This window comes from Pongo abelii, chromosome 23 (genome assembly GCF_028885655.2).
Source record: "Pongo abelii isolate AG06213 chromosome 23, NHGRI_mPonAbe1-v2.0_pri, whole genome shotgun sequence".
In the NCBI taxonomy this organism is placed as follows: Eukaryota; Metazoa; Chordata; class Mammalia; order Primates; family Hominidae; genus Pongo; species Pongo abelii.
In genome coordinates this window covers 31,497,423-31,523,743 of record NC_085929.1, presented here as the reverse complement: position 1 = coordinate 31,523,743, position 26,321 = coordinate 31,497,423, and the positions used below count along the sequence as shown (strand labels likewise).

Below are 26,321 nucleotides of genomic sequence, written 5' to 3'. Positions count from 1 at the left end.
CCCAGAGGTAGCGCAAGAGCTTCAGCAGGCTGGGGCAGTAGTAATACTCCATTTCCAGCACCCAGAGGTTATGCGGTGAGCACAGTACGGTTTCCAGCTTTCCTCTAGTGGGAGCGGCTCTTCTCACTCCTGTCACACTGGAGTCAAGTTCAAGGCGGCATAAATCATTCAGAAGCCGGCTCACGGCCAGGGGACCAGCCAGTCAGCTCCACTAATGGCCACGGCTGCCTGGGGAACTGAGAAGCCACCACTCGGTCCTATGAGCCCCGCCCGGCGCATCTCAGGCTTCTCGTCCAGTGGGGCGTGTCCAGGGGCGGATCCTTCTGAACCCAGCTGACTGGACCCTCACCCTCCCGGAAGCCGTAGGCATGGAGGGTTTTCAGTTGCATGAAAAGAAGGCAAGAAGAGAGAAGGCGATGCCCGGGAACCGAATGTGTGCATGCGTGCGTGTGTGTGTACATGCTTTTACGTGAGTCAAGTATGTGTGCATGTGTGCATACGAGTGTGTTTTGTGCATGTGTGGACTGACTGTGCGCTCTGCGTGTGAGCCCAAGTGTATATGGTTCCTCCTCCCCAAACCACATGAGGAGGAGGCCCTGCCACTCATTACAGGGAAGGAAATCAACTCAGGATCCCATTGGTTCACTGTGCTCCTTTGATGTCAGTCATGTTCCTTTTAAACTCAGCTAAGCTTCTGATCCCCCCTAAAAGGAAGGTGTGGCCATTTTACAGAGAGGAAAACCGAGGCCCAGAGAAGTCAAGGGACTTGGCCAAGGTCACGCGGTGAGTTGGTAACTAAACCAAGGCTGGAACCCAGGCCTCCCAGCCATGAGTCATGGGCCCGTCCACTCCTGTGGACACCCAGCCCAGCATGGGGAGTGGGGTGCTGGGGAAGGGAGGGATCAGCTCCCTGAGGCACCAGCTGCCAGCTGCACCAAGTGGGGAGTGAGGAGAATGTCAATTTTCAGAGATTAAAATGCAAATAAAGCACACCTCGGGCAAATCCAAGGCAAACTTTCCCAGATGTTTCCTTCAAAAGAGCATGATTTTAGCAAGTCACCTCATCCTCCTGAGTCTCAGTTACCCCTTCTGTAAAATGGGACTAATTATCCCTGTGTTCAGGGCTTTGAGGATTCAATGAGGTAGAATTCTGCCAAACCATCTAGTTTAGTTTTCATGGTCATATCATGAGGGCAGTATCGTCACTTCTACTGTCCAGATGAGAAACTGAAGCTCACAGGGTCAAAAAGAGGTTCCTGAGGTGAGCAGCAGCTAAACAGTGAGACAGGGATTCATATACAAGCCGGACGCACCTGGATCCCCTACTCAACACCTGCTCCCCATAAGCCGAGGCCATAACCCAGAGACTCCAGCAAGTCAGCGCTGGATGCAAGACAGCTGTGCTTCTCAGGCAAAGTCCTTCCCGCTGCTGAGAGGGGAAAACTGAGGCAGGGGAGGGGTTCACGGAGGCACCGGGCAGAGGCCCTGGGTTCTGCACCAGGCTCCTGCCCCCCAGCCTGGAGCTTGGCACACTGACTGCCCCAGCAACATCCTGGGCCCATCTGTGCTGCATCCTTCAGCCCCACCACCCGACGCCAGGCACAGCAACTAACAGGAAACTCAAATAAGGAGAGGGTGGGCTGGGTGCGGTGGCTCACACCTGTAATCCCAGCACGTTGGGAGGCCAAGGCAGGCAGATCACGAGGTCAGGAAATCGAGACCATCCTGGCTAACACGGTGAAACCCATCTCTACTAAAAATACAAAAAATTAGCCGGGCGTGGTGGCGGGCACCTGTAGTCCCAGCTACTCGGGAGGCTGAGGCAGGAGCATGGCGTGAACCTGGTAGGCGGAGCTTGTAGTGAGCCGAGATCGTGCCACTGCACTCCAGCCTGGGTGACAGGGTGAGACTCTGTCTAAAAAAAAAAACAAAAAAACAAGGAGAGGGTGCTGGGTGTAGCAGCTGAGAAAACCACGGGGTAGCTTCAAAGCTCTTCAGAGGCAGGTCTGTGGTTTCATTGATTCTCAGCACTCCACTCCGAGCAGGCACTGGGTCTCAGCTGCTCGCTGCCTCACAGTCAGGGGTTGGCCCCAGCGATGCCAAAGCCAGGGACTGGCAGCACAGTCAGAAGGCCAGCCCTGCTCCCTGACAGCGCAGTGGGAAGGCCGGCCCTGCTCCCCGACGGCACAGTCGGAAGGCCGGCCCTGCTCCCTAACTGCCGGACAGTACAGCTGAAAAGCCAGCCCTGCTCGCCAGCTGACAGTACCAGTAAGAGGACAGCCCCAGCTGCCAGTATAGCCAGAGCACTGGGTCCTGCTGACTGACGAAAGTGCAGCGAAAGGGCTGGTCCCTCTGCACTGGCAGCACCACTGGAGAGATGATGCCAGCTGCCTGGCTGTACCCCTGGCGCTGCGAGTCCTGGCTGACTGGCTGATGAGTGTCAAGTCTGGGGTTAGGCCCTGCTAACTGAGGGATTAATAGAACAGTGGGGCATGCAGCGCTTGCGGCTGCCCTACTGAATGACTGTTGCTGTAAACACAGGGGCCCGCCAGGGCCTTTCTGACACCCCTTGGCTGACAGGGGCCACAGTCAGCGTGGAGGCTGCTAAGGGTTGACTGTCTGGTCTCCTATCAGCCCAAGACAGAGAAGCGCCCGGAGAGAAAGGGGCTGGAAGGAGGCAGAAAGGATGCCAGAGACAGGCGGGATGGAGAGAGGAAGAGAGCACGGCAGGCCAGGCGCAGGGCAGAGAGAGGAAGGTGGGAGGAAGGAGAAGGAAGTTACAGGCAGGAAAGGCATGAGACAGCGAGGGAAGGGCAAGACAGGGAACACAGAGGGTGAAAGGAGAAAAAGAGAAAGACGTTGAGACACATGGAGGGAGAGGAGAGGGAGATGGGTGGGGTAGGGGCTCTGATGGGAGAATGACAGGCAGGGCAAGGGATGAATCCCAAAGGAAGTCGGAGAAAGCATGCGGGACTGATGGCCCGGGAGGCGGGCAGGGGCAAAGAGCACCGGGAAGAGCCGGGGAGAAAGCTGGAGGTGGCAGTGACAATGATGACAGGGTAGGGGGCTAAGAATAAAAAGAGACATTCAAAGGTCCAAGACCCAGTGAGTCCAAGGTGGAGACAGAGCCAATCTAGGACCAGGTGTGGGGCGTGGGGCGGGGAGCACCGCTGGGCAGTTGCCAAAGATGGAGACCCCCAAGTCCCCCTCTCCCAACCAGAGGTGGTCAGATGCACCAGGGCACACCCCCAGGAGAAGCTGCCCCCAGTGCCCAGTCCTGGTTGTCCCGCTCTGGCCACCCTGGCCACCACCCTGCCCCGTGGGCCCAGGCAGCCCGGGGAGTGTGGCTGCGTCAGAAGTCAGAGGCTGATGAAGTGGAACAGTGTCCTCTCTTCCCGCCCCCAGGGGCCCTTCTCCATGGCAGGGGGCCACCTGCAAGCACAGATGTGACCGAGGCACCCCCCCCCACACATCTTAGATGCTTTCCCTGCTTCCTCATCACTCTTGGGAGAAAATCCAACCTGCTCCCTCCCACCACCTGACCCCACTCTGTGAGCCAGGCACCCACAAAGACTTTGCCCATGCTGTCGAAAGCAGGCTTCCTCCCCAAAGTGGGTTGAATGGAGACCCCTAAAAACATATGTCCACCTGGAACCTGCAAATGCGACCATATCTGGAAATGGTCTTTGCAGATGTAACGAGGTTAAGGGTGATGAGGTGAGATCAGCCTGGATTCCCAGGGCTATGGTTTGAATGTATGTGTTTCTCCAAAATTCATCAGCTGGAACTTAATTCCCAAGATGAGGGTGTTAAGAAGCGGAACACTTGAGAGGCGATTAGGCCATGACAGCTCCACCCTCATGAGTGGAACTGATGCCCATATAAAAGGGCTTGAGGTCAGGAATGGTGGCTCATGCCTGTAATTCCAGCATTTTGGGAGGCTGAGGTGGGAGGATCGCTTGAGGTGAGAAGTTCAAGACCAGCTTGGGCAACATCATAAGACCCTGTGTCTACAAAAAATGGAAAACTTAGCCTGGTGTGGTGGTGTGTGCCTGTAGTCTCAGCTACTCAGGAGGCTGAGGTAGGAGGATTGCTCAAGGCCGACAGTTTGAGGCTGCAGTGAACTATGATTGCAATACTGCACTCCAGCCTGGATGACAGAGCCAGACCCTGTCTCTAAAAACAATAATAAAAATAATTTAAAAACAAAAATAAAAGGGCTTGAAGGGGTGAGCTCACCCCTTCCATCCCCTCCCTCATTTCTGCATGAGAAAACCTAGACAACACCATCTACAAGCAAGCAGGTCCTTGCCAGAAACCAAACCTGCTGGCACCTTGATCCTGGACTTCCCAGCCTCCAGAACTGTAAGAAATACATTTCTGTTTCTTTAAAGTACCCAGTCTCGACCAGGCACGGTGGCTCACATCTGTAATACCAGCATTTTGGGAGGCCGAGGCAGGTGGATCACAAGGTCAGGAGTTCGAGACCAACCTGGACAATATGTTGAAACCCCGTCTCTACTAAAAAGTACAAAAATTAGCTGGGTGTGGTGGCGGGCAGCTATAATCCCACCTACTCGGGAGGCTGAGGCAGGAGAATCGCTTAAATCCGGGAGGTGGAGGTTGCAGTGAGCCGAGATCGCACCACTGCACTCCAGCCTGGGCGACAGAGCGAGACTCTGTCTCAAAATAATAATAATAATAATAATTCTTTTAAAAAAAGTTGAAAAATGGTAGCCCCCTTAGGCATAATTTTGTTTGAGTGTTGTTTTTCTTTTTTGGGGGGAAGGAGAAGGTGGTGCACCATTTTGTTTGAATTAGTTACTAACCCACATTTAAGCATCAGAAGACTTGCATGTAGCAAGGCCATCTTCCAGCCTGCAAGAAGTGGCCTGCATTCCTATGTGGGGACAGGGGCAGGAATGGCATGTGCCACCTGAGGAATGGCTCAGTGACATTCCTCCTACATCCCGCAGCCCAGACATCCGAAATACTACCCTCCAGGACCCCAGGCAGCCACCCATTCCTCATGCTCTCCCTGTGGGCCTACTGTATGCCGGGCCCTGCACTGGGGACTAACACCCTTTTTTTTTCAGGTGCTCAGCCCCACCAGCGCGTCATCCATCATCAATGCATCTGTGGCCAGCAGCCTTGATTCCTGGCTCAGCCTTCAACGCCCTTTGCCATACAGCCGCCGCCTGCTGCCCTCGCCAAACCAGTGCTCAAGCACACGTGGCTGCTCAGCCTCCCTGCCTATGCTCAGGCAGGGCCCTCTGCCAGGAATTCCTTTTCCTTCTGTGGACGTTCAACCATCTTTTACACCTAATGCAAATGGCAAAAAATGAGTCACTGCGCCTTCTCTTCGGGTACAGTAGGATGTGCTGGGTGAGGACGGCCTGTCTTCCTCACAGGGCTGGGAGCTCCCCATGGGCACAGCCTGGGTCCCAGGTTATCTCTGTGGTCTCCCGGACTGGCACCAGCCAAGGGTTTAGTAGGTGTTCTGTAACTGTTCCCCAAAAGGCAGAGAATTTCCAGTTGTCCCAGCACCAGTCTTGCGCACAATGAAATCATCTTTAGATCTAGGCATGAAGATGGCAGACCTACTGTGTGCACTGCACTGTTGGCCACCGAAGGGGACCCAGGGAAGCCAGACATGTGCCCATCTTCAAGCAGTTTATGATTCCCTGAAAGGTCAGGGTGCAGACAGAACAGAACAGGTTCCCAAAAAGGGAAACTGAGGCCTAGAGAGAGGATGAGGTGTCTTACAGAGGCATCCCTGGGCCCAGGGGAAGGGTGTGGATGGAGTTAGATTGCCTCATTCCCACACTAGCTAGCTGGTTAATCTCTCTGGGCCCCCACTCCTTCACGTAAGGATGATGACAGTGCCTGCCCCGCAGGGTCGCTGGGAGGCATGAATGAGGTGGTACATACAAAGTGTTCAAAGTCCAGTACACAGTAAGGGCTCAACACATCTTATGCTGGGTGCAGTGGCTCACGCCTGTAATCCCAGCACTTTGGGAGGCCAACGTGGGTGTATCACTCGAGGTCAGAAGTTTGAGACCAGCCTGGCCAACAGAGTGAAACCCCATCTCTACTATAACAAAAATTATCTAGGCGTGGTGGCGCATGCCTGTAATCCCAGCTATTCGGGAGGCTGAGGCTGGAGAATTGCTTGAACCCAGGAGGCGGAGGCTGCAGTGAGCCGAGATTGTGCCTCTGCACTCCAGCTTGGGTGACAGAGCGAGACTCCATCTCAAAAAACAAACAAACAAAAAACAAACAAAAAAACATCTTAGCTGTGAGTGCCTGGTGGTGTTAGGGAAGCGGGCGCCTGGTAGAGCCAGAGTAAGGCCATGTTCAATTCGACTCCATCTTAAGACTAAAAAGCCACATTCCTTGCTGGTCACAAGATAGTCATGGGATGTGTACAGTTGAGGAAACAGCCTAAAGATACCTACAAGGATGTACTCCTACATCAGCACAGAGTCCAGGTGTCCCAATACCCATAACAGTATGTGCTTGCAAGATAATTATAGTTACGCTTCAGTATACTCACACACTAAAATGTCAAGGATGGTTTTTGTTTTGCTTTTCAAGATTGTTTTATATTTTAACAGTTTTGGGAAGTACAGGTGGTTTTTGGTTACATGGGTGAATTCTATAGTGATGATTTCTGAGATTTTCGTGCACCCGTCACCCGAGCAGTGTGCACTGTACCCAATATGTAGTCTTTCAACCCTCACCCACCCCCCAACCTTCCCCCCAAGTCCCCAAATTCCATGATATCATTCTTATGCCTTTTCATGTTCATAGCTTAGCTCCCACTTATAAGTGAGAACATATAATATTTGGTTTTCCATTCCTGAGTTACTTCGCTCAGAATAATGGTCTCCAGCTCCGTCTAAGTTGCTGCAGAAGACATCATTCCCTTCCTTTTTTTGTGGCTGAGTAGTATTCCATGGTGTATATTATATGTGCCACGTTTTCTTTAAATCAATAAAGTAATCAATTTTGTCATGCCGTGCACTCACCTGCAAGTAGACACAGCTTAGCTTAGCTTTTACGTAGACAACACTCCTCTGTAAGAAAAACCTAAAAACAAACCCGGGACGGGGGGTCCTCCTCTCACTTTCTGAGGATGCTCTACTCTGTAACTAACAGGGTAGCTTTCAGTCAACCATCCCTTCTTACTGCACTCCAGAACTTGCTTTGAATTCCTTCCTGTACGAAATCCGAGAACCCTCTCTTGGGGTCCATTTCAAGACCCTCTTTTCTGGTAACAATGGCATATCCACTTCAGCCCCCTTGGCTAGCAGAGCAACAAGAGGGAGCCCAAACTGGGGCCAGCCCATCAGAAAAGGGGGTTATCTGCCCCAAACAAGACATCTCTGAGCCAATCCCAGGGCAGAGCCAACCCACAGAGCCCTGAAGAGTGTTGTCAGCTGCAGCACATTTGAAATCACTTAAAACACACAACTAGGGAGTGGGGCGGGGTGGGGGCGTGGAGAAACAGCAAACACATTTTCCATCTTCTCAGTTCCCAGCCCGACCCAACAACTGCCCTCCTGGTCCCAATCGGTTCTCTCCACCCTGCGGAGGGGCAGATGGGGTAGGTGGGGTCAGCGAAGACAGGACCCAGCAAGAAGGAGCAGCCCAGTGCAAAAGCCTGAAGTCCTGATACAACCAACGCAGATGCGTAAAAAAAAATGCCATGCTGCGTGGAAGGAGCCAGACACAACAAAGCCATGCTGCATGAGCCCACTGACAGGAAATGTGCAGAAAAGGCAAGACTGCAGAGACAGACCGCAGACGAGTGGTTGCCAGGGGCTTGTGCTGGATGGGGTGGGGGTGGGGGGGAGTGCCTGCTAATAGGTACAGCGCTTCCTTCTGGGGTGAGGACAATGTTCTGGGCTAGAGAGTGATCCCTGGGCAACTTGGTACATTTACTAAAAATTACTGTACACTTCAAAAGAGTGAATTTTATAGTCTGTAAATTATATCTCAATAAGCTATTGGAGGAGGAGGAGGAAGAAGAAAAAAGAGGAGGAGGAGAAGGTGGAAGAGGAAAAGGAGGGGGAAGAGGAGGAGGAAGAGGAGAGGGGCCCGGTGCAGTGACTCAGGCCTGTAATCCCAGCACTTCAGGAGGCTGAGGTGGGAGGATCACTTGACCCCAGGAGTTCAAGACCAGCCTTGGCAACATGGCCAGACACTGTCTCGATTTTTAAAAAGAAAAAAAAAGTGCAGAAGGAGGAGAAAAGGGGGGAAGAGATAAAAATGGAAGAGGAAGAAGAGGAAAAGGAGGAGAAAAAACAGGAGGAAGAGAAGAGGGAGGAAGAAAAGAAGGAGGTGGAGAAGGAGCAAACCATGCCAAGGGATGAGAAAAGAGGGAGAAGCAAGCTAGAAGGTCTTGCCTGGGCACGCGCAGGGTCAGCAGCGCCTAGAACCTGGCTGGAGTGCTCCCTCCCCACTCAGTCAGTGAACATGATTGAGCCCTACCAGGAGCTGGGAGCGAAGCTCCCGGGAGCAGGGATCTGCACTCAGGTAGGCCTGGGGTTCAAATTGCAACTCTGGCCCTGCCAAACAGTGTCATCCAGAACAACCTGCTTCTCTTCTCTGTGCCTCGGTTTCTTCAGACATAAAATGAGGCTGAGAATAACAACGACAACAATCGTGATAATTTCCTCCCTCACAGGGCAGCAGTGAGGCAGAGGTCAGATGATGTGAGAAAAGCACTCAGTAGGCTGACTGCAACTGCTCAATCAATGAAGGCCCTGAGGATTAAGTGTGGAGCATTAGGGACATGAGTGAGGCAGGATTCTTGCCCTCAGCAGGGCTCACGGTCTGTAGGAGAAGCACTTGGGAATAAACTACAGCACTAGAGGCTAGAGGGCCTGGAATGGAGGAGTTCACAGGATAGGGTGCAACCCAGGAGGGCTTCTTGGAGAAGGTGGCACAGAACCCAGGCTTGAAATATGACAAAATGTCCCTATTCTCAAGAGACCTCGAGTTCAAGTAGAAGATTCAGCATCTCTGGAAATACATCTGCTTAAGACAGAAATGCTGTTTCTATATCCATAAGGTTCTCACTATGGGCTTGGCTATCCATACCCCACACTCTTTTTAGAAATAAAACAAAAATTTTTTTTTCCCAAAAAATACTTTCTCCGGAAGAGAAAATATCATACATGAAAATAAATGGGGCAGCCAGGGCTGTGAAGGCTGCAGAGGAACATCCTAAGCTCAGCTGGGCGGCTCTGATGTCAGGTTCACAAAATAGAAACTGACACGGGGCCCAAAGGGGAGAGCGCACAGTGACACATCTACCGAAATTAGTGGGCTGCATGAAAAGATGAAAATCTAAGTAGTCATGGAAAATTTGGATGTTTCAGGTTTAGAATGGAGGCCCAAATGTAAAACGGCTTAAAAGCAAATTAAAAACGAAATGTGGAAAATAGACCGTCTCCATCCTGCCCTCTTGTGGTCATTTCTGAATGCTGCACAAGAAAACGAGTGCCTTGTTTCACCTGGGAGAATGAGGCAGGTAAAACAGAGAAACTGGCGGCCCTGGATTGAGCCCCCACCTGTGCCACCTGCCCAGTGTCAGAGCCCGGGCCAAGTCACTTCACTTCGCCAGCCCTCAGTTTCCCGTGGGTCTCCCAGAGTTATGGCAAGGATCCAGTGAGATAATGAGTGTGAATAACAAGACCTCCGATACCCAGAGTGTGAACCGAAGGCAGCTGGAATGTGGCCTGAGCACATGGTGAGATGTCACATTAAAATCAGGATCAGGCCAGGCGCAGTGGCTCACACCTGTAATCCCAGCACTTTGGGAGGCCGAGGTGGACCATCACATGAGGTCAGGAGTTTGAGATCAGCCTGGCCAACATGGCGAAACCCTGTCTCTACTAAAAATACAAAAATTAGCCAGGTGTGATGGTGCACACCTGTAATCCCAGCTACTCAGGAGGCTGAGTCAGGAGAATCACTTGAACTCAGGCAGCAGAGGTTGCGGTGAGCTGAGACCGTGCCACTGCACTCCAGCCTTGGCAACAGAGCAAGATTCCATCTCAAAATAAATAAATAAATAAAATAAAATCAGGATCATCAGTTCTGCTTGAAAAACTGGATGATCCAACCAACATTCTGGGCAAGGAAGAGCTGGGATGCAGGGGAAGCTCCTTCCTCCCCACCATTTGTCACGAAATCCCCATCCCTGCCTGGCCTGGCTTCTGGGCACAGCTCCCAATGCAAAATCCCCGGGAAAGGGCCTGCAAATCCGGGTTCCAAGCCCCAAGGTGCCCCGGGTGCCTTGCAGGAGGCCTGGCATTTAGGAATCCCCAGATCAGGGATTTCTGAGGCAGTTTAGAAGGGACTTTGCCCTCAGAACTCTGCCCCCCAACTAAATTCTCCATTTTCCCTCTGAACCCTCCTCTCTGCTCAGTGATGAGTGGGCACCCTAACAGTGCAGGGGTCCCCTCCCAGGAACTACATGGGAGGGGCAGCAAGGTACTTTTGCCACACAAGCTGTCCAGCCTCCTGGCCTTGTGCAGGCTGGTACCTGGGATACCCTTCCTGCCCCTCCCTCTGCCTGGTCAAACTCTACTCCCCCGTCAGGATCCAGGGCAAGATGAGTCTTTCTAGTTCCCCTGCCACCAGGCCAAGGAAGAGCCAATTACTCCCTCTTCTGTCGGGTTAGTTTGTTGTGCATCTGTCTGTTGTGTGTCTGTCTCCCTTCCTCGGCTGTGGACTCACTCACTCTTTCATTCAACAATTTTTTTTTCTTTTGAGATGGAGTCTCACTCTGTCACCAGGGCTGGAGTGCAGTGGCGTAATCTGGGCTCACTGCAACCTCTGCCTCCTGGGTTCAAGTGATTCTCCTGCCTCAGCCTCTCAAGTAGCTGAGATTACAGTAGCTGGGATTACAGGCACCCACCACTACACCCAGCTAATTTTTGTATTTTTAGTAGAAACGGGGTTTCACCATGTTGGCCAGGCTGATCTTGAACTCCTGACCTCAGGCGATCCTCCCACCTCGGCCTCCCAAAGTGCTGGGATTACAGGCGTGAGCCACCGTGCCTGGCCCCTCACTCAACAAATATTTACCTAGCTTCAACTCTGCACTGAAAACACAAAAGCGAACAAAAGCGTCAAAAGCCCTACAGTCCTGCAATTCTCGTTTGGTGGGGGAGGGATAAGAAGTCAGCAAACAGCCTCCACCCTGATGAGGGAGGCAGATATCAGAAAGACACTGCGCATGGTAATGAAGGTGCAGTGAGGGAATAATGGGGACCCGGGCCCTTCTGCAGAGGTGATGTCAGGGAAGGCCTTGCCCAGGGGTGACATCTGAGTTTAGAGAGGTCCTGAGAAGAGGCCTCACTCAGGTGCTCTGGTCATCAGTCCCAGCAGCCCAGCCTTCAAGTCATCCCAGCCCGGGCACCAGACGTAAGTGATGAGGCTTCCAGATGATTCCTGCCCCAGCTGTTCAGGGCTCCCAGCAGAGAAGAGCTGTACCCACAGAGCCCTGCTTGGCTTCTTGACCTGTGGAATCCATGACCGTGTTACACCCCTAAGTTCTGGGATGGTTCATTATAACAACAGATCACCAGACCACGGAACTTACTTCTTCTCTTCTACTCTTCAGGGTGCTAACTCGTTTTTATATAAACAACTCATCCCCATCCAGACACACACACAAGGCCCTAGAGCAGCAGTTCCTGAACTGTGCCGTATCCTCCGGGGATCTCTAAAAATACTGACACCCAGACAATAGGGGGGAATCCTAAAAATACCTGGCCAAGACTATTCAAGATTGTCAAGCTCATCAAAAACAAAAAAAAAAGTCTGATACTACATCCTGGATGGGACATAACATTAAAACTGAGAAAATCGGAATAAACTATGAACTTTATTTAACAGAAACGTATCAGTATTGGCTCATTGATGGTAATGAACATGCTATGCTAAGGCAAGATGGTGATGATAGCTAGAAGCTGGGTGTGGGTGTATGGGAACTCTCTGTACCATCATTCCAATTTTCCTGTAAATCTAAAACTGTTCTAAAAAGTAAAGTCTATTTAAAAAATACTGATGCCCAGACCCTGCCCCCATGCATTTAGATTTAATTTCTGGGATGTGACCTGGGCATCTAAGTTTTGAAAAGCTCCCTGAGTGAGTTCTTTCCATTTCCAGAAGAAGAAATCTAGGCTCCAACTGGTGGGGCTGCGTCTGGAATCTGGATCCTTCATCACACCCTGAAGTCTTAAAAACTTTCTTTCTCCATAACTCATGTCTGCCACAGGGTGCTAAGACGGATTCTATTCAAAGGAGGGATGAGGCTGGGTGTGGTACCTCATGCCTGTAATACCAGCACTTTGGGAGACCCAGACGGGTGAATAGCTCAAGCCCAGGAGTTCCAGACCAGCCTGGGCAACATGGCGAAACCCTGTCTCTACAAAAAATACAAAAATTAGCCAGCATGCTGGCGCATGCCTGCGGTCCTAGGTACTTGGGAGGCCGAGGCAGAAGGATCGCTTGAGCCCAGGTCAAAGCTGCTGTGAGCCATGATTGTGCCACTGCACTTCTGCCTGGGCAACAGAGTGAGACCTTGTCTAAAAAAAAAAAAGCCCAGCAGAGCGCACTGGATATGTGACGTTACCCTTCTGGGCCTCTGTTTTCCTCATCTGTGAGATGGCAGCAGTGCGTTGTGAGCTAATGGGCTAACAGGTGGAAAAGGTTAACACTCTCCTCAGTCTCCTTCCAACAGCGAGGGGAGCCTCTAGAGCCCGCAACCCCGCGCTGTTCCACCAGGGGGCGCGCGCGCGCCAGGATGCTGGCCTACTCCCACGAGGGAGGCTTTGCAATGAACAGGTGTCCCTGTCATTCACTCATCTCTCTCCTGCGGGCCGGTTGGCATCCAGCTGGGGGCCCTGCGTGGCCTTGGTCCCTGGGAGCCCACAGAGCCCCGGAGCTCCAGACGGCACTGCTGAAACCGAAGCCAGCCATCCTTCTTCCACCTGGGGATCCTGCCCCACTAGAGACACCCTTTCTCCTCCCAAGTTGCAAGGGATAAGTCCACAGGTCTGGATTCAATCCAGCCATCACTGTTTCTTCACTGCGTGTTGTGGGGCCAGTCACCTCCCCTCTCTGAGCCTCAGGTTCAGAATCTCTTAAATGGGCATCCTCTTGGCACTTCAGAATATTGTGAAGTCACTTAGGGGGAAAGTGCCAGGAAATGGAACTTCATGTAGAACGTGGGGAGTATGAAGACGGATAATGGGATAGTGTTTGCACAATGCTTAGCACAGCGTCTGCCACATAGAAACTCAGTGTCTAACATAGTCACAGCAACAACAGCCAACACTTACAAAGCACCTACTAGGTGTCAGGCACTGTTCATCGCACCTTGTGCATAGGAGCTCATTTCACTTCACTGCATTTCTGTCACCAGGCTGGAGTGCAGTGGCGCAATCTTGGGTCACTGCAACTCCACCTCCCGGGTTCAAGTGATTCTGCTGACTCAGCCTCCCGAGTAGCTGGGATTACAGGCACCTGCCACCATGCCCAGCTAATTTTTGTATTTTTAGTACAGATGGCGTTTCACCATGTTGGCCAGGTCTTGATCTCCTGACCTCGTGATCCGCCCTCCTCGGCCTCCCAAAGTGCTGGGATTACAGGAGTGAGCCACTGCGCCCGGCCACTTCACCACATTTCTAACAAGTAGGCTCTGTTATAATCCCAGTCTCAGAGATGGGAAAATTGAGGCACAGAGATGTCAATCCACTCAAAGTCACATAGCTGGTAAGTAGCAGAGTTGGGATTTAAACCCAGGCCATCTGGCTTAGGATATGAGCTCTTTTCTGTATTCATCTCACACTTCAATTTTAAAAATCTTTTTCCAGGCAACAAAAGAAAAAGTTGGGTGTCATCAAACTTTATCAAAGTTATAAATTTTGTGCATCAAAGAATATTATCAAGAGAATGAAAAGACAGCCCAGAGAATGGGAAAAAAAATTGCAAATATCTGATATGGGATTAATATCCAGAATATATATATAAAATATTCCACTGGGCGTGGTGGCTTATGCCTGTAATCCTGGCACTTTGGGAGGCCGAGATGGGAGGAACACTTGAGCTCAGGAGTTCGAGACCAACCTGGGCAATGTGGCAAAACCCTGTCTCTACCAAAAATACAAAAAAAAAAAATTAGCCGGGCATGGTGGCACATGCCTGTAGTCCCATGTACTTGGGAAGCTGACATGGGAGGATGGTTTGAACTCATGAGGTGTTGCAGTGAGCCGAGATCATGCCACTGGCACTCCAGCCTGGGCAACAGAGCCAGATCCTGTCTGTCTGTCTGCCTATCTCTCTCTTTCTGTCTCTCTCTCTCATTCTCTGTATATATATATCTATGTATTCCTACAACTCAACAACAAAGAAAAAACAATCTGATTCAAAAATGGGCAAAGGACTTGAACGGACATTTCTGCCAAAAAGATATACAACTGGTCATTTGGCACATGAACAGATACTCAAAATCATTAGTCATTAGGAAAATGAAAATAAATATCTCAATGAGCTACCATGGCTAATTTTTAAATTTTTATTTATTCATTGTTTTAGAGACAGGGGTCTCACTATGTTCAGCCCAGGCTGGTCTGGAACTCCTGGCCTCAAGCAATCCTCCTATCTCAGCCTCCTGAGTCACTGGATGACAGGCATGAGCCACTGCGCCCAGCCCACAACTTGTTTTTTCAGTCACAACCTTTGATGAGTTACTTTCAGCAGTCCTTGTGTGGTCTTTCATTGTGACTGTTTCCTCCTCATTTGGACTCGCTGTCAACCAACTGAAATCTAGAGGGAATCTCTAACTAGCATCCAGGATATGTTCTTGAGGGGGGCCACCTCACAAGTTCCCATTTATTTCAAAGTTGATTACACTCACAAGGACTACCACTGCTTTCAGCAGAATCCCAATGTTTCTCCCCTCCTTTTTCCAGTCTTAATAACAAAGTCATCAGGTCCAAATGCTCTCAAACCTCCCAACCTTTGCCCTGGCAGATCCTGTGTACAAAGATGCCGGCATGACGATGACACAGCACCAGCCTCAGAAGCAAAGGGCCACAGTTTCACCAGTGAGAGATGTGGGAAAGTCTGAGCTCAGCATTAAACCAAACACTGCGGGTGTCCAGGAAGGTCATGTGGAAGTCAAGTTTAAAGGACCCCAGATGACGTCCATTGTATAGAGCATAATTTCACGCCTCTAAACCTCTGCCCATGCTTGTTCCCTCGATCGGGGCAAATCACTGTTTCCTAGACCATAGTTACCTGGCAAACACCTGCTCAGCCTTCAAGACTTAGAACTCAGACTCTTTGGTCTCGAACTCCTGCTTCTCAGCTAGCCCTCCCCAGGTGGAGACACCCCCTCCCTCCTCCAGGGAAACTTTACACAAATTTAAATTAAATTAAAGCACATGACATGATCTTTAGTAAATGTTCAACAAACAGTAGCTATTAGGGAGCTTCCGGATACCTGAACACGAGGAGGTTCCTGGAGGGTGGCGTGCCCAGGGAGGGCATGGAAGCTCTGCGCTCCCTCCCCCATACCTCGCCCTACGCATCTCTGCTTCTACAGCTTATCTTTTCTAATAAACTGGTAAATGAAGAGGAAGACAGACCAGAGACATCTACCTATCCCCTGCCTCTCACCCTGCATACACAGAAGAGGCTACGCAAAGACAAAGGAAGGACACAGCTGTCAGCCACGGAGAGGAGCCTCATTAGAAGCCAGCCTTTCCAGCTCCTTCATCTTGGACTTCCAGCCTGTGTATCTGTGAGAAAGTAAATTTCTGTTGTTTAAGAAAAAAAAAAGAAAAGTAGCTATTAGAACCCACTGCAATTATTTACCTACCTTCTTTTTTATTTGAGATGGAGTCTCACTCTGTTACCCAGGCTGGAGTGCAGTGGTGCGAACTCAGCTCACTAAAACCTCCGCCTCCCGAGTTCAAGCGATTTTCCTGCCTCAGCCTCCTGAGTAGCTGGGACCAAGTGATTCTCCTGCCCCTCAGCTTCCTGAGTAGCTGGGATTACAGGCACGCAACACCACGCCAGTCTAATTCTTCTTTTTTTTTTGTATTTCAGTAGAAACAGGGTTTCACCATGTTGCCCAGGCTGGTCTCGAACTCCTGAGCTCAGGCGAATCGCCTGCCTAGGCCTCCCCAACTGCTGGATTTATAGGCGTGAGCCACTGCACCTGGCCTGTTTACCTACCTTCTTAATTGTCTATGCCTTAGTCATAACTATAGCCCACTGCCCAGCATAGCACTTACCACATGCAGACAAATATTTGTCAAAAAAAGGACCAAAATCCCTAAACACTCTACCTCAGCCCAACTGGTCCCCCAAGCACCCTCCTTTGCCTGTGTGAGTTCTCAGTCCCAAATGTCTCCCCTCCTACTTCCTGTACCTAACTGGACCCTCCCAGGTCATTTTCAGACCCCTGGGCTGTGAACTCCAGGAAGCTGACAGAGAAAATCTCCAGGCCCCATCATGCAGGGCCTGGCGCATAGTAGGCCCAAAAAGAAATAAACTCAAGACTAAATGAGCCAGCATATGCTCACCAATAGGTTTCCGGGATTGGGAGAAAATTCTAGAGACTACCAGAGGCCCTCCCGCTGGACCATTGCAGGGAAGCCTCCCAGCTGATGAATCTCTGACTTCATCATCACAAGATGGGCCTCCAGGGTAAACTGTGACTCAAGGTCACAGTCCACAACTGAGTCACTGTGTTTTATGGTCCCTGTGAAAATGCAGACCAAAGCTCATTTCCTGGGGAAAAGAGGAGAGGGAGGAAGCCTGATACAGGACTTGGATTCGCCATGTGGACTCGAGGTCCTGAGGGGAACCCTGAAAGGAACAAGGGAGATGGGGAGAAACAGAGAGCACTGGCCAAGGAGTTACAAAGATGAACTCCAGCCCCAGCTCTGCCTCTGGAGGCCACAGGACCATACACAAGACACTTCCCCACACTGGGCCTGTCTCCTCAACTGCAGAAAAACTTCTAAGGCTATGGATGTTTGTCTTTCCCATCAGCTCTTCGGGAGAGCGTAGAAAAAAAAAACCTGGCAGCAAATAATAATAAAATAATAATAAGTCGGGTGCGGTGGCTCACGCCTGTCATCTCAGCACTTTGGGAAACCAAGGCTGGAGGAAAACTTGAGGTCAGGTGTTTGAGACCAGCCTGGCCAACATGGCAAAACCTATCTCTACTAAAAATACAAAAATTAGCCTGGTGTGGTGGTGCACGCCTGTAGTCCCACCTACTCAGGAGGCTGAGGCACAAGAATCACTTGAACCCGGGAGGCAGAGGCTGCAGTGAATCGAGATTGTGCCACTGCACTCCAGCCTGGGCGGCAGAGCGAGACTCCATCTCAAATAATAATAATAATAATAGCTGCTATGATTTATGAAGCCATTTCTTGGTGTCAGGCACTGTGCTAAGAGCTTTGTAAGCATCATCTCATTTGGGCTCTGTCCTCCCACCGGGCTACACGTAAGACGAGTGGAAAGTTCAGCAGACACTTAAGAGCATGGACTGCAGACCCAGAACTTGGAAGAGACATTTAATGGCTCTGAGCCTCAGTTTGCCCATCTGTGAAGGAGAAATAATAGCAGTATCTACACGACATGTAACGATAGTGTTAGGCTTTGTTATTGCTATCACTATCCACTTTATAGAGGAGGAAAAGTGAGGCCCCGAGTGGTAAACTCACTTGCTCAAGGCCTCTAGCAAGTGGCAGGATCTGTAGTTCAGCAACCGTGGGCAGGGCTATGCAAATCAGCAGGGCATTGGCCTGGCAGGTCCCAGGCACCCTCTGCAAGACAGCAGCAACACAGCAGCTGATGGCCAACCCCAGGCTGAGCAAATATCACATTCTCAGCTCCAGGAGGAGTCCCAGGGCTCAGGGTCTCTCGTTTCCTCATGTAGCTAATGCACGGAGTGCTGCAGGCCCAGGGGAGAGAGGAGCTGACAGGGGCTGGCAGGGGTTCGCCATAGGCCAAAAGCACAGGCCCATGGCGGGAAGGGCCTGGGGCCAAGGCTGGAGCGAGATAGGCCCCGTTTCCATTCCAGCTCCCCAAGCTGCTGTGTGGCCTTGGGCAAGGGGCTGAACCACTCTGAGCCTCACTTTCCTGCTCTGCAAAATAGGATTCATGGTCTCTAATATGAGGCTGAAGTAGGAATTGGCAAGGCCTGAGAGGCTCAAAAAATGAAGATGAACATGAGCTTAAATGGGAGAATAACAGCACAAAGTCATTCATCAAAGCAGTGATGGGAATCATAGCAGACACAGTGAATCCCTTCAAACACCTCATGAGACACAAAATGCATGTATGACCAATTTCCAGAGGAGCAGGGACAGCCACCAGGGGCTCAGGACCCCAGCCCTCCTCTGCTGGGTCACCCTGGTTAAGTCAGGTCCTCTCTCCTGGCTTCACTTTCTCCTTTTATAAAAAGAGAATTGGACAGGTGAGAAAATAAGGAGAGGAGAGGAAGGGGAGGAGGAGGAGGAGAAAGGGAAGGGAAAGTAGAAGAGATGGAAAGGATCAGGAAAGGAGGAAGGGAAGAGGGAGAAAGAAGGAAAAGCTGCCACTGCAGTTGAGACATTATTTACTATGTGCTGGGTGATCTCATTTACTACTCACAAAAATACTCTTGAGGTCATAGAGAACTATCCTTATCTTACAGAAGAAAAAACTGATATTTAGTGAGGTCCATGAAGTCACTTGCCCAAGGTCACACAGTGGCAGAGGTGGAACTTAAAGCCACTTCTTTCAGCCTCCAGAGCCCAATACTAAAAGGTCCCTCTGGGATGGGCTGTTGGAGGCACCAGAATAGGAGCTGAACACCACCTCCTCCTTGTGGCCACTCCCCAGAATTGCAGGTATGAGTCCCAAAAGCAGGGAAATGAGGTCTGAGGCCCCAGCATTCTCTGGTTCATGCTAAGTCCCTCCACCCACCTACCTCTGAAGGAGAGGAAATCAAGCAGGCAAGAGTGGGGCAGGGGCCTCAGAGGCCAGAAGGAAAGAGTCAAGGCAAGCTGCCCGAGGACTCCAAGGACAAAAGCTCTTCAATGACAGAGAGTGAAAGAGGAGGAGCCGGACAGCCAAGGAGGATGCCAGCAAGCAGAGACTCTAAAAAGACAGGTTTAAAATGCTTCTCTTCCCATCACCTTTGTCTTCACACACACACATACACACACACACACACACACAAAAGTTCAAGTACAATCAGATAAGCTAAGTCAGAGCTATCTGAGAGGGACTGGAGAAATGGCTGAGAAAGAAGTCAATGGAAGGGAATGTTTATCAAAAAATCCAGGCAGGTTTCAAATGTGTGTCAATCTTTGGCTGGGATCTGGACCCTCGAGGAAAATTCCTGGGCCGCTCAGTAAACACCTAGCTGGGATCTGAGTTCCTCCCCGGCCCGTCTCCCCCAGCCCCACAGTCGGGCTCACGTTGTGGCTGTTCTGCATCACTCCTAGCACGAACCATGTCAGGGTATCTTCTTCACCCCCATTTTACAGAAATGGAAACTGAGGCTCAGGAAAGCAAAGTTTCTTGCCTGTGGCCATAAAACTGGAAGAGATGGACTCTCAATGGAGCTTCAGTGCAAAATCACATGTCTCCAAAACGTGAGACCAGGCCCAGGTCTCCCTGAAGCTTATGGAGCTGAGCAACCAAAGAGGCCTTTGTGGGCAGAAGTGTCGCTGCCTTAGGAGCCCTGTCTTCGATGCCCCTGTATAGGACCTGGACCAGAAAGGGGCTTCATGAGCAAGTGCAAAACTCCAAACAGTATGGAACTAAAGTCCGAAAAGAAACTCATTGGAGGTGGCAAAGCCCTGGAACCCATGTGGGCACACTGAGGCTCTGGAGGGGGCAGCTGCCCCTGGGGCCTGCTCAGTGTGTACTCACCTCCTTTCACAAGTAAGGAAACAGGATGAGGGGGAAGAGGGCACAAGGACACAGAGATAAGCAAGAGCCAGAGGGAGACTTGAAAACAAGGACAGTCGTACCAGTAACAGCAAGAGTAATAATTATGTGACCATGATGCTTATTGTTTGCTGTGTACCCAGAAGCATGCTAAGCACTTCATGCATTCTCTCATCTGAGCCCCACATCAGCCCTGTAAAGTACATACTATTATTATCCCCATTCTACAGATGAGGAAACTGAAGCCAGAGGCCAGCCCAAGGTCACAAGTGAATGTATGCAGATCTGGGACTTGAACCCAGGCAATCTGGCTCTGGAACCAGCTTTCTGCTGTCTCCTGTTATCACCATGACTGTCAGTTCCTAAGTGTGTTATGATGTGCTGGGCCCCACACACACTTTTATTCCATCCTCGCAACACAGCTAGAGAAATAGGAATCAAGATCCTGTTTTCCAGGTAAAGAAACTGAAGTGCAGAGAAATTAAGTAAATTGCTCAAAATCTCAAAGAGGTTCACAGGAGACCGTGCTGGGATTTGAACCCAGGACTTTCCAACACCAGTCTATGTTCCCTTAACCACTCCACACCAGGTAGTGCTGGGCTGGAAACTCAAGAGGAAGGTTTCCCCAGCAGAGCCACCAAACACCCTCCACATCAAGAACCACGACACAGCTAGTCAGGTGACACCAGATTCCTGGACAGTTGCCTGCTACCCTCAACCCCGTCAGGGCCCTGGGCCGTCCAGATGCTCCAACAACCACATTCACAGCAGTGTCCAGCAACCAGCACCCCTGTACAATCCTCTCCAGCCGTGTGGCATCACTCACCACAAAGGGCCCACTCCTCCTGTCCTTGCAGAAGCTGTGGCTTCTCCGGGGAACCGAGGCCACAGGGGACACCTGCTGGAGCGGTCGCTCCTTCTCCTGGGGGGCATCCTCCTTCTCCAGGTCCCGTGGCAGCACCTGAGACGCAGAGCACAAGAAAAGGACTTTACTGGGAGCCTTCTCATTTACAGGAAAAAATATATTATGCCAAGAGTCCATTCTGTATCAAAAAGGGCAAAGAAGAAAATTAAACCCCCAGAAATCCCCCACCTTAATGATCACAGGTAACATGTAGGACGGTAGCTCTGGGTTCAAGTGGCCCAGCCTCAGCCATTTAATAACTGTGTGACCTCAGGTGGGTACCTCAACCTCTCTGAGCCTCAACTATCTGGGAAAGGAACCCCATGATAACAGCACCCAGCTTCGAAAGGGGCTAAGGAACAGCACATGGAATGTACATGATGCAGTATAGCCACCAGGGGGCAGACGTGCACAAGTCCTGGGCACCTGGCTTGGCTTACCCTAGCCTCCTCCATCCCTGGCACCTGGGGAGCCCTCCATAAATGCTGGCTGGCCTCATTACTGCCAGTGGTCATTCTTGGTGACCTTATTTTAATCATCTCTTTATGCACCCAAACACACATGCACAGACACAGAGAAACGGTGCGTGAACAGCACAGCACCTCCAGTACATCTACTTGGAATCCTGCTGTTTTTTTCCACTTAGTTATATATAGGGGAAACATTCACAGGCCAGGACTCCCGGATGCATATTTTATACGCTTCACACTCTCCCTGCGTGGACAAGGAAACAAAGGCCCAGAGATGGGAGGGACCTGCTTAAGAACACACAACACCAGGAAGAGGAAGACTGGATTTCTAATCCCTTCCCTCACAGCCTCTTTTCTGGATGCCTTCAGAGACCCTCTGGTTTTCCTCCTAACCCCTGGCTCTTTTTGATCAGTGTCCCCACATGTCCCAGGCCAGCCGCAGAGCCTTTTCTCCTTTTGCTACATCATTCCCTCTGGGATCTCTCTTCACGCCCCCCATGGCTTTAAATAAATCCCATCTACACCCAGATGCCTGCCAATTCTGTTTCTCAGTGTTGGAACTCCAACTCGGAGATCCCACTGCTCACTCAACATCTCTTGGAAGCTCACACTCATCTCAGATCCACGTGCTCAAAACATGCCTCTTGATTCCATCTCTCCATAGTTGCTCCTCCCCCACCTTGCCCACCCATCCCCCAGCTAGTGAGGCCAAGACCCTCGGGTTGCCCTCCATTCTCTTCCCCATTCTCTCCCACTTTTCTCCACCCCATCAGCAAAGCTGAGACTCTACCTGCAAAACATGCTGCAAATCTGACATCCTATATACCAAAATCAACTTGAAATAGATCAAAGACCTAAATGTAAGAGCTAAAGCTAGAAAACTCTTAGAAGAAAATATAGGTGTAAATCTTCAAGACCTAGGCTTAGGCAGTGGTTTCTTAAATATGATACCAAAAGCATAAACAACAGAAGAACAATACATAAAATGGACTTCTTCAAAATTAAAAACTTTTGTGCTTTAAAGGGTACCATTAAGAAAGGGAAGGCCAGGCGCAGTAGCTCACGTCTGTAATCCCAGCACTTTGGGAGGCCGACACAGGTGGATCACCTGAGGTCAGGAGTTTGAGACCAGCCTGGCCAACATGGCGAAACCCCGTCTCTACTAAAAATACAAAAATTAGCCAGGCGTGGTGGCGGGTGCCTGTAATCCCAGCTACTTGGAAGGCTGAGGCAGGAGAATTGCTTGAACCCGGGAGGTGGAGATAGCAGTGAGCTGAGATGACACCACTGCACTCCAGCCTGGGCAATAGAGTGAGACTCCATCCATCTCAAAAAAAAGGAAAAGAGGCCGGGCATGGTGGTGGTGGCGGCTCACACCTGTAATCCTAGCACTTTGGGAGGCCAAGGCAGGTTGATTACTTGAGGTTAGGAGTTCAAGACCAGCCTGGGCAACACAGCGAAACCCCATTTCTACTAAAAATATAAAAATCAGCTGGGCAAGGTGGCACATGCCTGTAATCCTTGCAACTCAGGAGGCTGAGGCAGGCAAATTGCTTGAATCCAGGAGGTGGAGGTTGCAGTGAGCCGAGATCATGCCACTGCACTCCAGCCTGGGTGACAGAGCGAGACTCTGTCTCAAAAAAAAGAAAAAGAAAAGAAAAGAAAAAAAATTAGCCAGGTGTGGTGGCATGTGCTTGTAGTCCCAGCTGCTTGGGAGGCTGAGGTGGGAGGACTGCTCGAGCCCAGGAGGTTGAGGTCGCAGTGAGCCATGATCTCGCTACTACACTCCAGCCTGGGTGACAGAGTGAGACCCTGGCTCAAAAAAAAAAAAAAAACTCTCAAGACACATTATACGAAAAACAGCAAGGTGGAAAATCTGTGGGTTCAGCAGAGATCCTCAACCCAACATTCCCCTGGGGAGCTTTCATAACTAACAAAGGCAGGTCCTACCCCAGAGATTCTGACCTAACTGGCCTGGAGAGAGGCCCAGTCATTGATATCTTTTAGGATTCCCTGTGTTACTCCCATAGGCAACCAAAGTTTCAACCACTTAGAGAAAATGCTCTTTATTATGGAAAAGTGAAGCAAAAATAAAAATATGTATTTCTGTGTGCTTGTATTTTCATAAAGAAGGCTCAAAAGAAAAAGAAGGAATAAAAGTGATTACCAGGTGGAAGAAATGTAAGCATGGCAGGTATCAGGGGAATTTTTTTTAAGTATTTTTGGAGTGGAGCCATGTGAAATCATCTCTCTCTTAAAACTAAAATAAATAATTTAAATAAATGAAATACTGTTGGGTCTGGGAAACAGTTTCTATAAATGTTTGTTAAGTGAAGAACAGAGAAAAAGAGAGGAAGGGATGGAGAGAGGAAGGGATCACTTTAATTACGATCACACCCTTTTGGGCTGTAAATCAAGAAACCCTCACCCAAGGAAGCAACCTTGTTTCTTTTTCTTCTTCTTTTTTTTTTTTTTTTCTTGAGACAGAGTCTCGCTCTGTTGCCCAAGCTGGAGTGCAGTGGCATGATCTCGGCTCACTACAATCTCCACTTCCTGGGTTCAAGCAATTCTCCTGCCTCAGCCTCCTGAGTAGCTGGGACTACAGGCGCCCGCCACCACGCCCAGCTAATTTTTATATTTTTAGTAGAGATGGAGTTTCACCATGTTGGCCAGGCTGGTCTCGAACTCCTGACCTCCAGTGATCTGCCAGCCTCCGCCTCCCAAAGTGTTGGGATTACAGATGTGAGCCACTGCACCCAGCGCAACCCTGTTTCTAACACACACAAAAATTCAAATCCACCCAAATACCCATCAATGAGGGTCTAGGTGAAAACAGATTGGGCTCAGTCACATAATACAATACTTAGCAACCATTAAAAAGAGGAAGGGGGAGCGTCTCTGCCCAGCCGCCCCGTCTGGGAAGTGAGGAGCGCCTCTGCCCGGCCGCCCCGTCTGGGAAGGGAGGAGCACCTCTGCCCGGCCAACCCGTCTGGGAGGTGTACCCAACAGCTCCGAAGAGACAGCGACCATCGAGAACGGGCCATGATGACGATGGCGGTTTTGTCAAAAAGAAAAGGGGGAAATGTGGGGAAAAGAAAGAGAGATCAGATTGTAACTGTGTCTGTGTAGAAAGAAGTAGACATAGGAGACTCCATTTTGTTCTGTACTAAGAAAAATTCTTCTGCCTTGGGATGCTGTTAATCTATAACCTTATCCCCAACCCCGTGCTCTCTGAAACATGTGCTGTGTCAACTCAGGGTTAAATGGATTAAGGGCGGTGCAAGATGTGCTTTGTTAAACAGATGCTTGAAGGCAGCATGCTCGTTAAGAGTCATCACCACTCCCTAATCCCAAGTACCCAGGGACACAAATACTGCAGAAGGCCGTGGGGACCTCTGCCTAGGAAAACCAGAGACCTTTGTTCACGTGTTTATCTGCTGACCTTCTCTCCACTATTATCCTATGACCCTGCCACATCCCCCTCTCGGAGAAACACCCAAGAATAATGATGAATAAATACTAAAAAAAAAAAAAAAAAAAAAAGAGGAAGGGGAGGCTGGGTGCAGTGGCTCACACCTATAATCCTAGCAGTTTGGGAGGCCAAGACGGGTAGATTGCTTGAGGCCAGGAGTTCAAAACCAGCCTGGTCAACACGTGAAACCCCATCTCTACTAAAAATACAAAAAATTAGCCAGGCATGGTGGTACGCACCTGTAGTCCTAGCTACTCAGGAGGCTGAGGCAGGAGAATCACTTGAACCCGGGAGGCGGGGGTTGCAGTGAGCCAAGATCGTGCCACTGCACTCCAGCCTGGGCCACAAGAGCAAAACTCCATCTCAAAAAACAAAAGTAAGCCACAAGATTTTCTGTAGACTGTTGTAGTTTTCCATAGAAAGCTTATGTATTTACCCATATCTAAGTCTATGCAGTTACCTATATCTATGTCTATGTCTAGACCAGGGTTCCTCAACCTACAAACTGCAAACACGGGGCTGGAGCATTCTTTGCAGTGGGGGCTGTCTTGTGCCTTGTAGGATGTTGGGCAGCATGCTTGGCGTCTACCCACGAGACGCTAATAGCAACCTCTTCCCAGGGTGTGACAACAACAAAATATGTCTCCAGACACTGCCAAATGTGCCCCAGGGGCAAAATTGCCCACAGTTAAAAACCACTAATGGGCCTAGAGGGGTGTTCCCCAGTTTATGCACCACACTCAATATTTAAAGGAGATTTTCTCTCTACACCATTTTTCTGTAGTATTTCAATTTTTTTTTTTTTTTTTGAGACGGAGTCTCTGTCTGTCGCCCAGGCTGGAGTGCAATGGCGTGATCTTGGCTCACTGAAAGCTCCGCCTCCCGGGTTCACACCATTCTCCTGCCTCAGCCTCCCGAGTAGCTGGGACTACAGGTGCCCGCCACCACGCCCGGCTAATTTTTTTGTATTTTTAGTAGAGATGGGGTTTCACCGTGTTAGCCAGGATGGTCTCGATCTCCTGACCTCGTGATCCACCCGCCTCGGCCTCCCAAAGTGCTGGGATTACAGGCATGAGCCACCGCACCCAGCCAATATTTCAAATTTTACGTAAGCATTCACTGCTATTGCAATATGAAAAGCATGACAATTATGCATATATATATGATGATAAGTGACTGTCAATATAGGAAAGTCTGAAAGGACATAAACAACTGTAATGGTGGCTGCCTCTGGGGGAACACTCACCTTTTATTTTCTATACCCCTGTAAGGTTTGAAATTTTAACAACCAACATTTTTTCCTTCTGTATTGGTGTGTTTTTATTTTTTTTTTTAAGATCAAAGAACCAAAGATCTTTTGGCAGGAGACAAGAGAGAAACGGGAAGCTGGTCCAAGGCTTCCCAATCCCGTGGTGAGAAAACAGATCCCCTGACAACCAGCACTGCTGGGGCCTGCGTGCTCCGGGCAGGCATCCAAGGCTGGGCTGCG

General features: G+C 50.2%; 1 protein-coding gene across 5 annotated transcripts in view; it reads right to left on the bottom strand.

Annotated features, from left to right (window-relative positions):
* Nucleotides 1–26,321, bottom strand: part of KIAA1671 (KIAA1671 ortholog) — a 241,817-nt gene that overhangs the window by 125,014 nt on the left and 90,482 nt on the right. For 4 of the 5 annotated variants that reach the window (XM_024240030.3, XM_054543230.2, XM_024240031.3 and 1 more), the window contains one exon: nt 20,813–20,947. In XM_024240030.3, the coding sequence (XP_024095798.3) occupies nt 20,813–20,947 (135 nt within the window). Of the gene's footprint in view, nt 1; nt 1,830–20,812; nt 20,948–26,321 lie in introns of those variants that run through there. The other variant, XM_054543232.2, reaches the window with a different exon arrangement.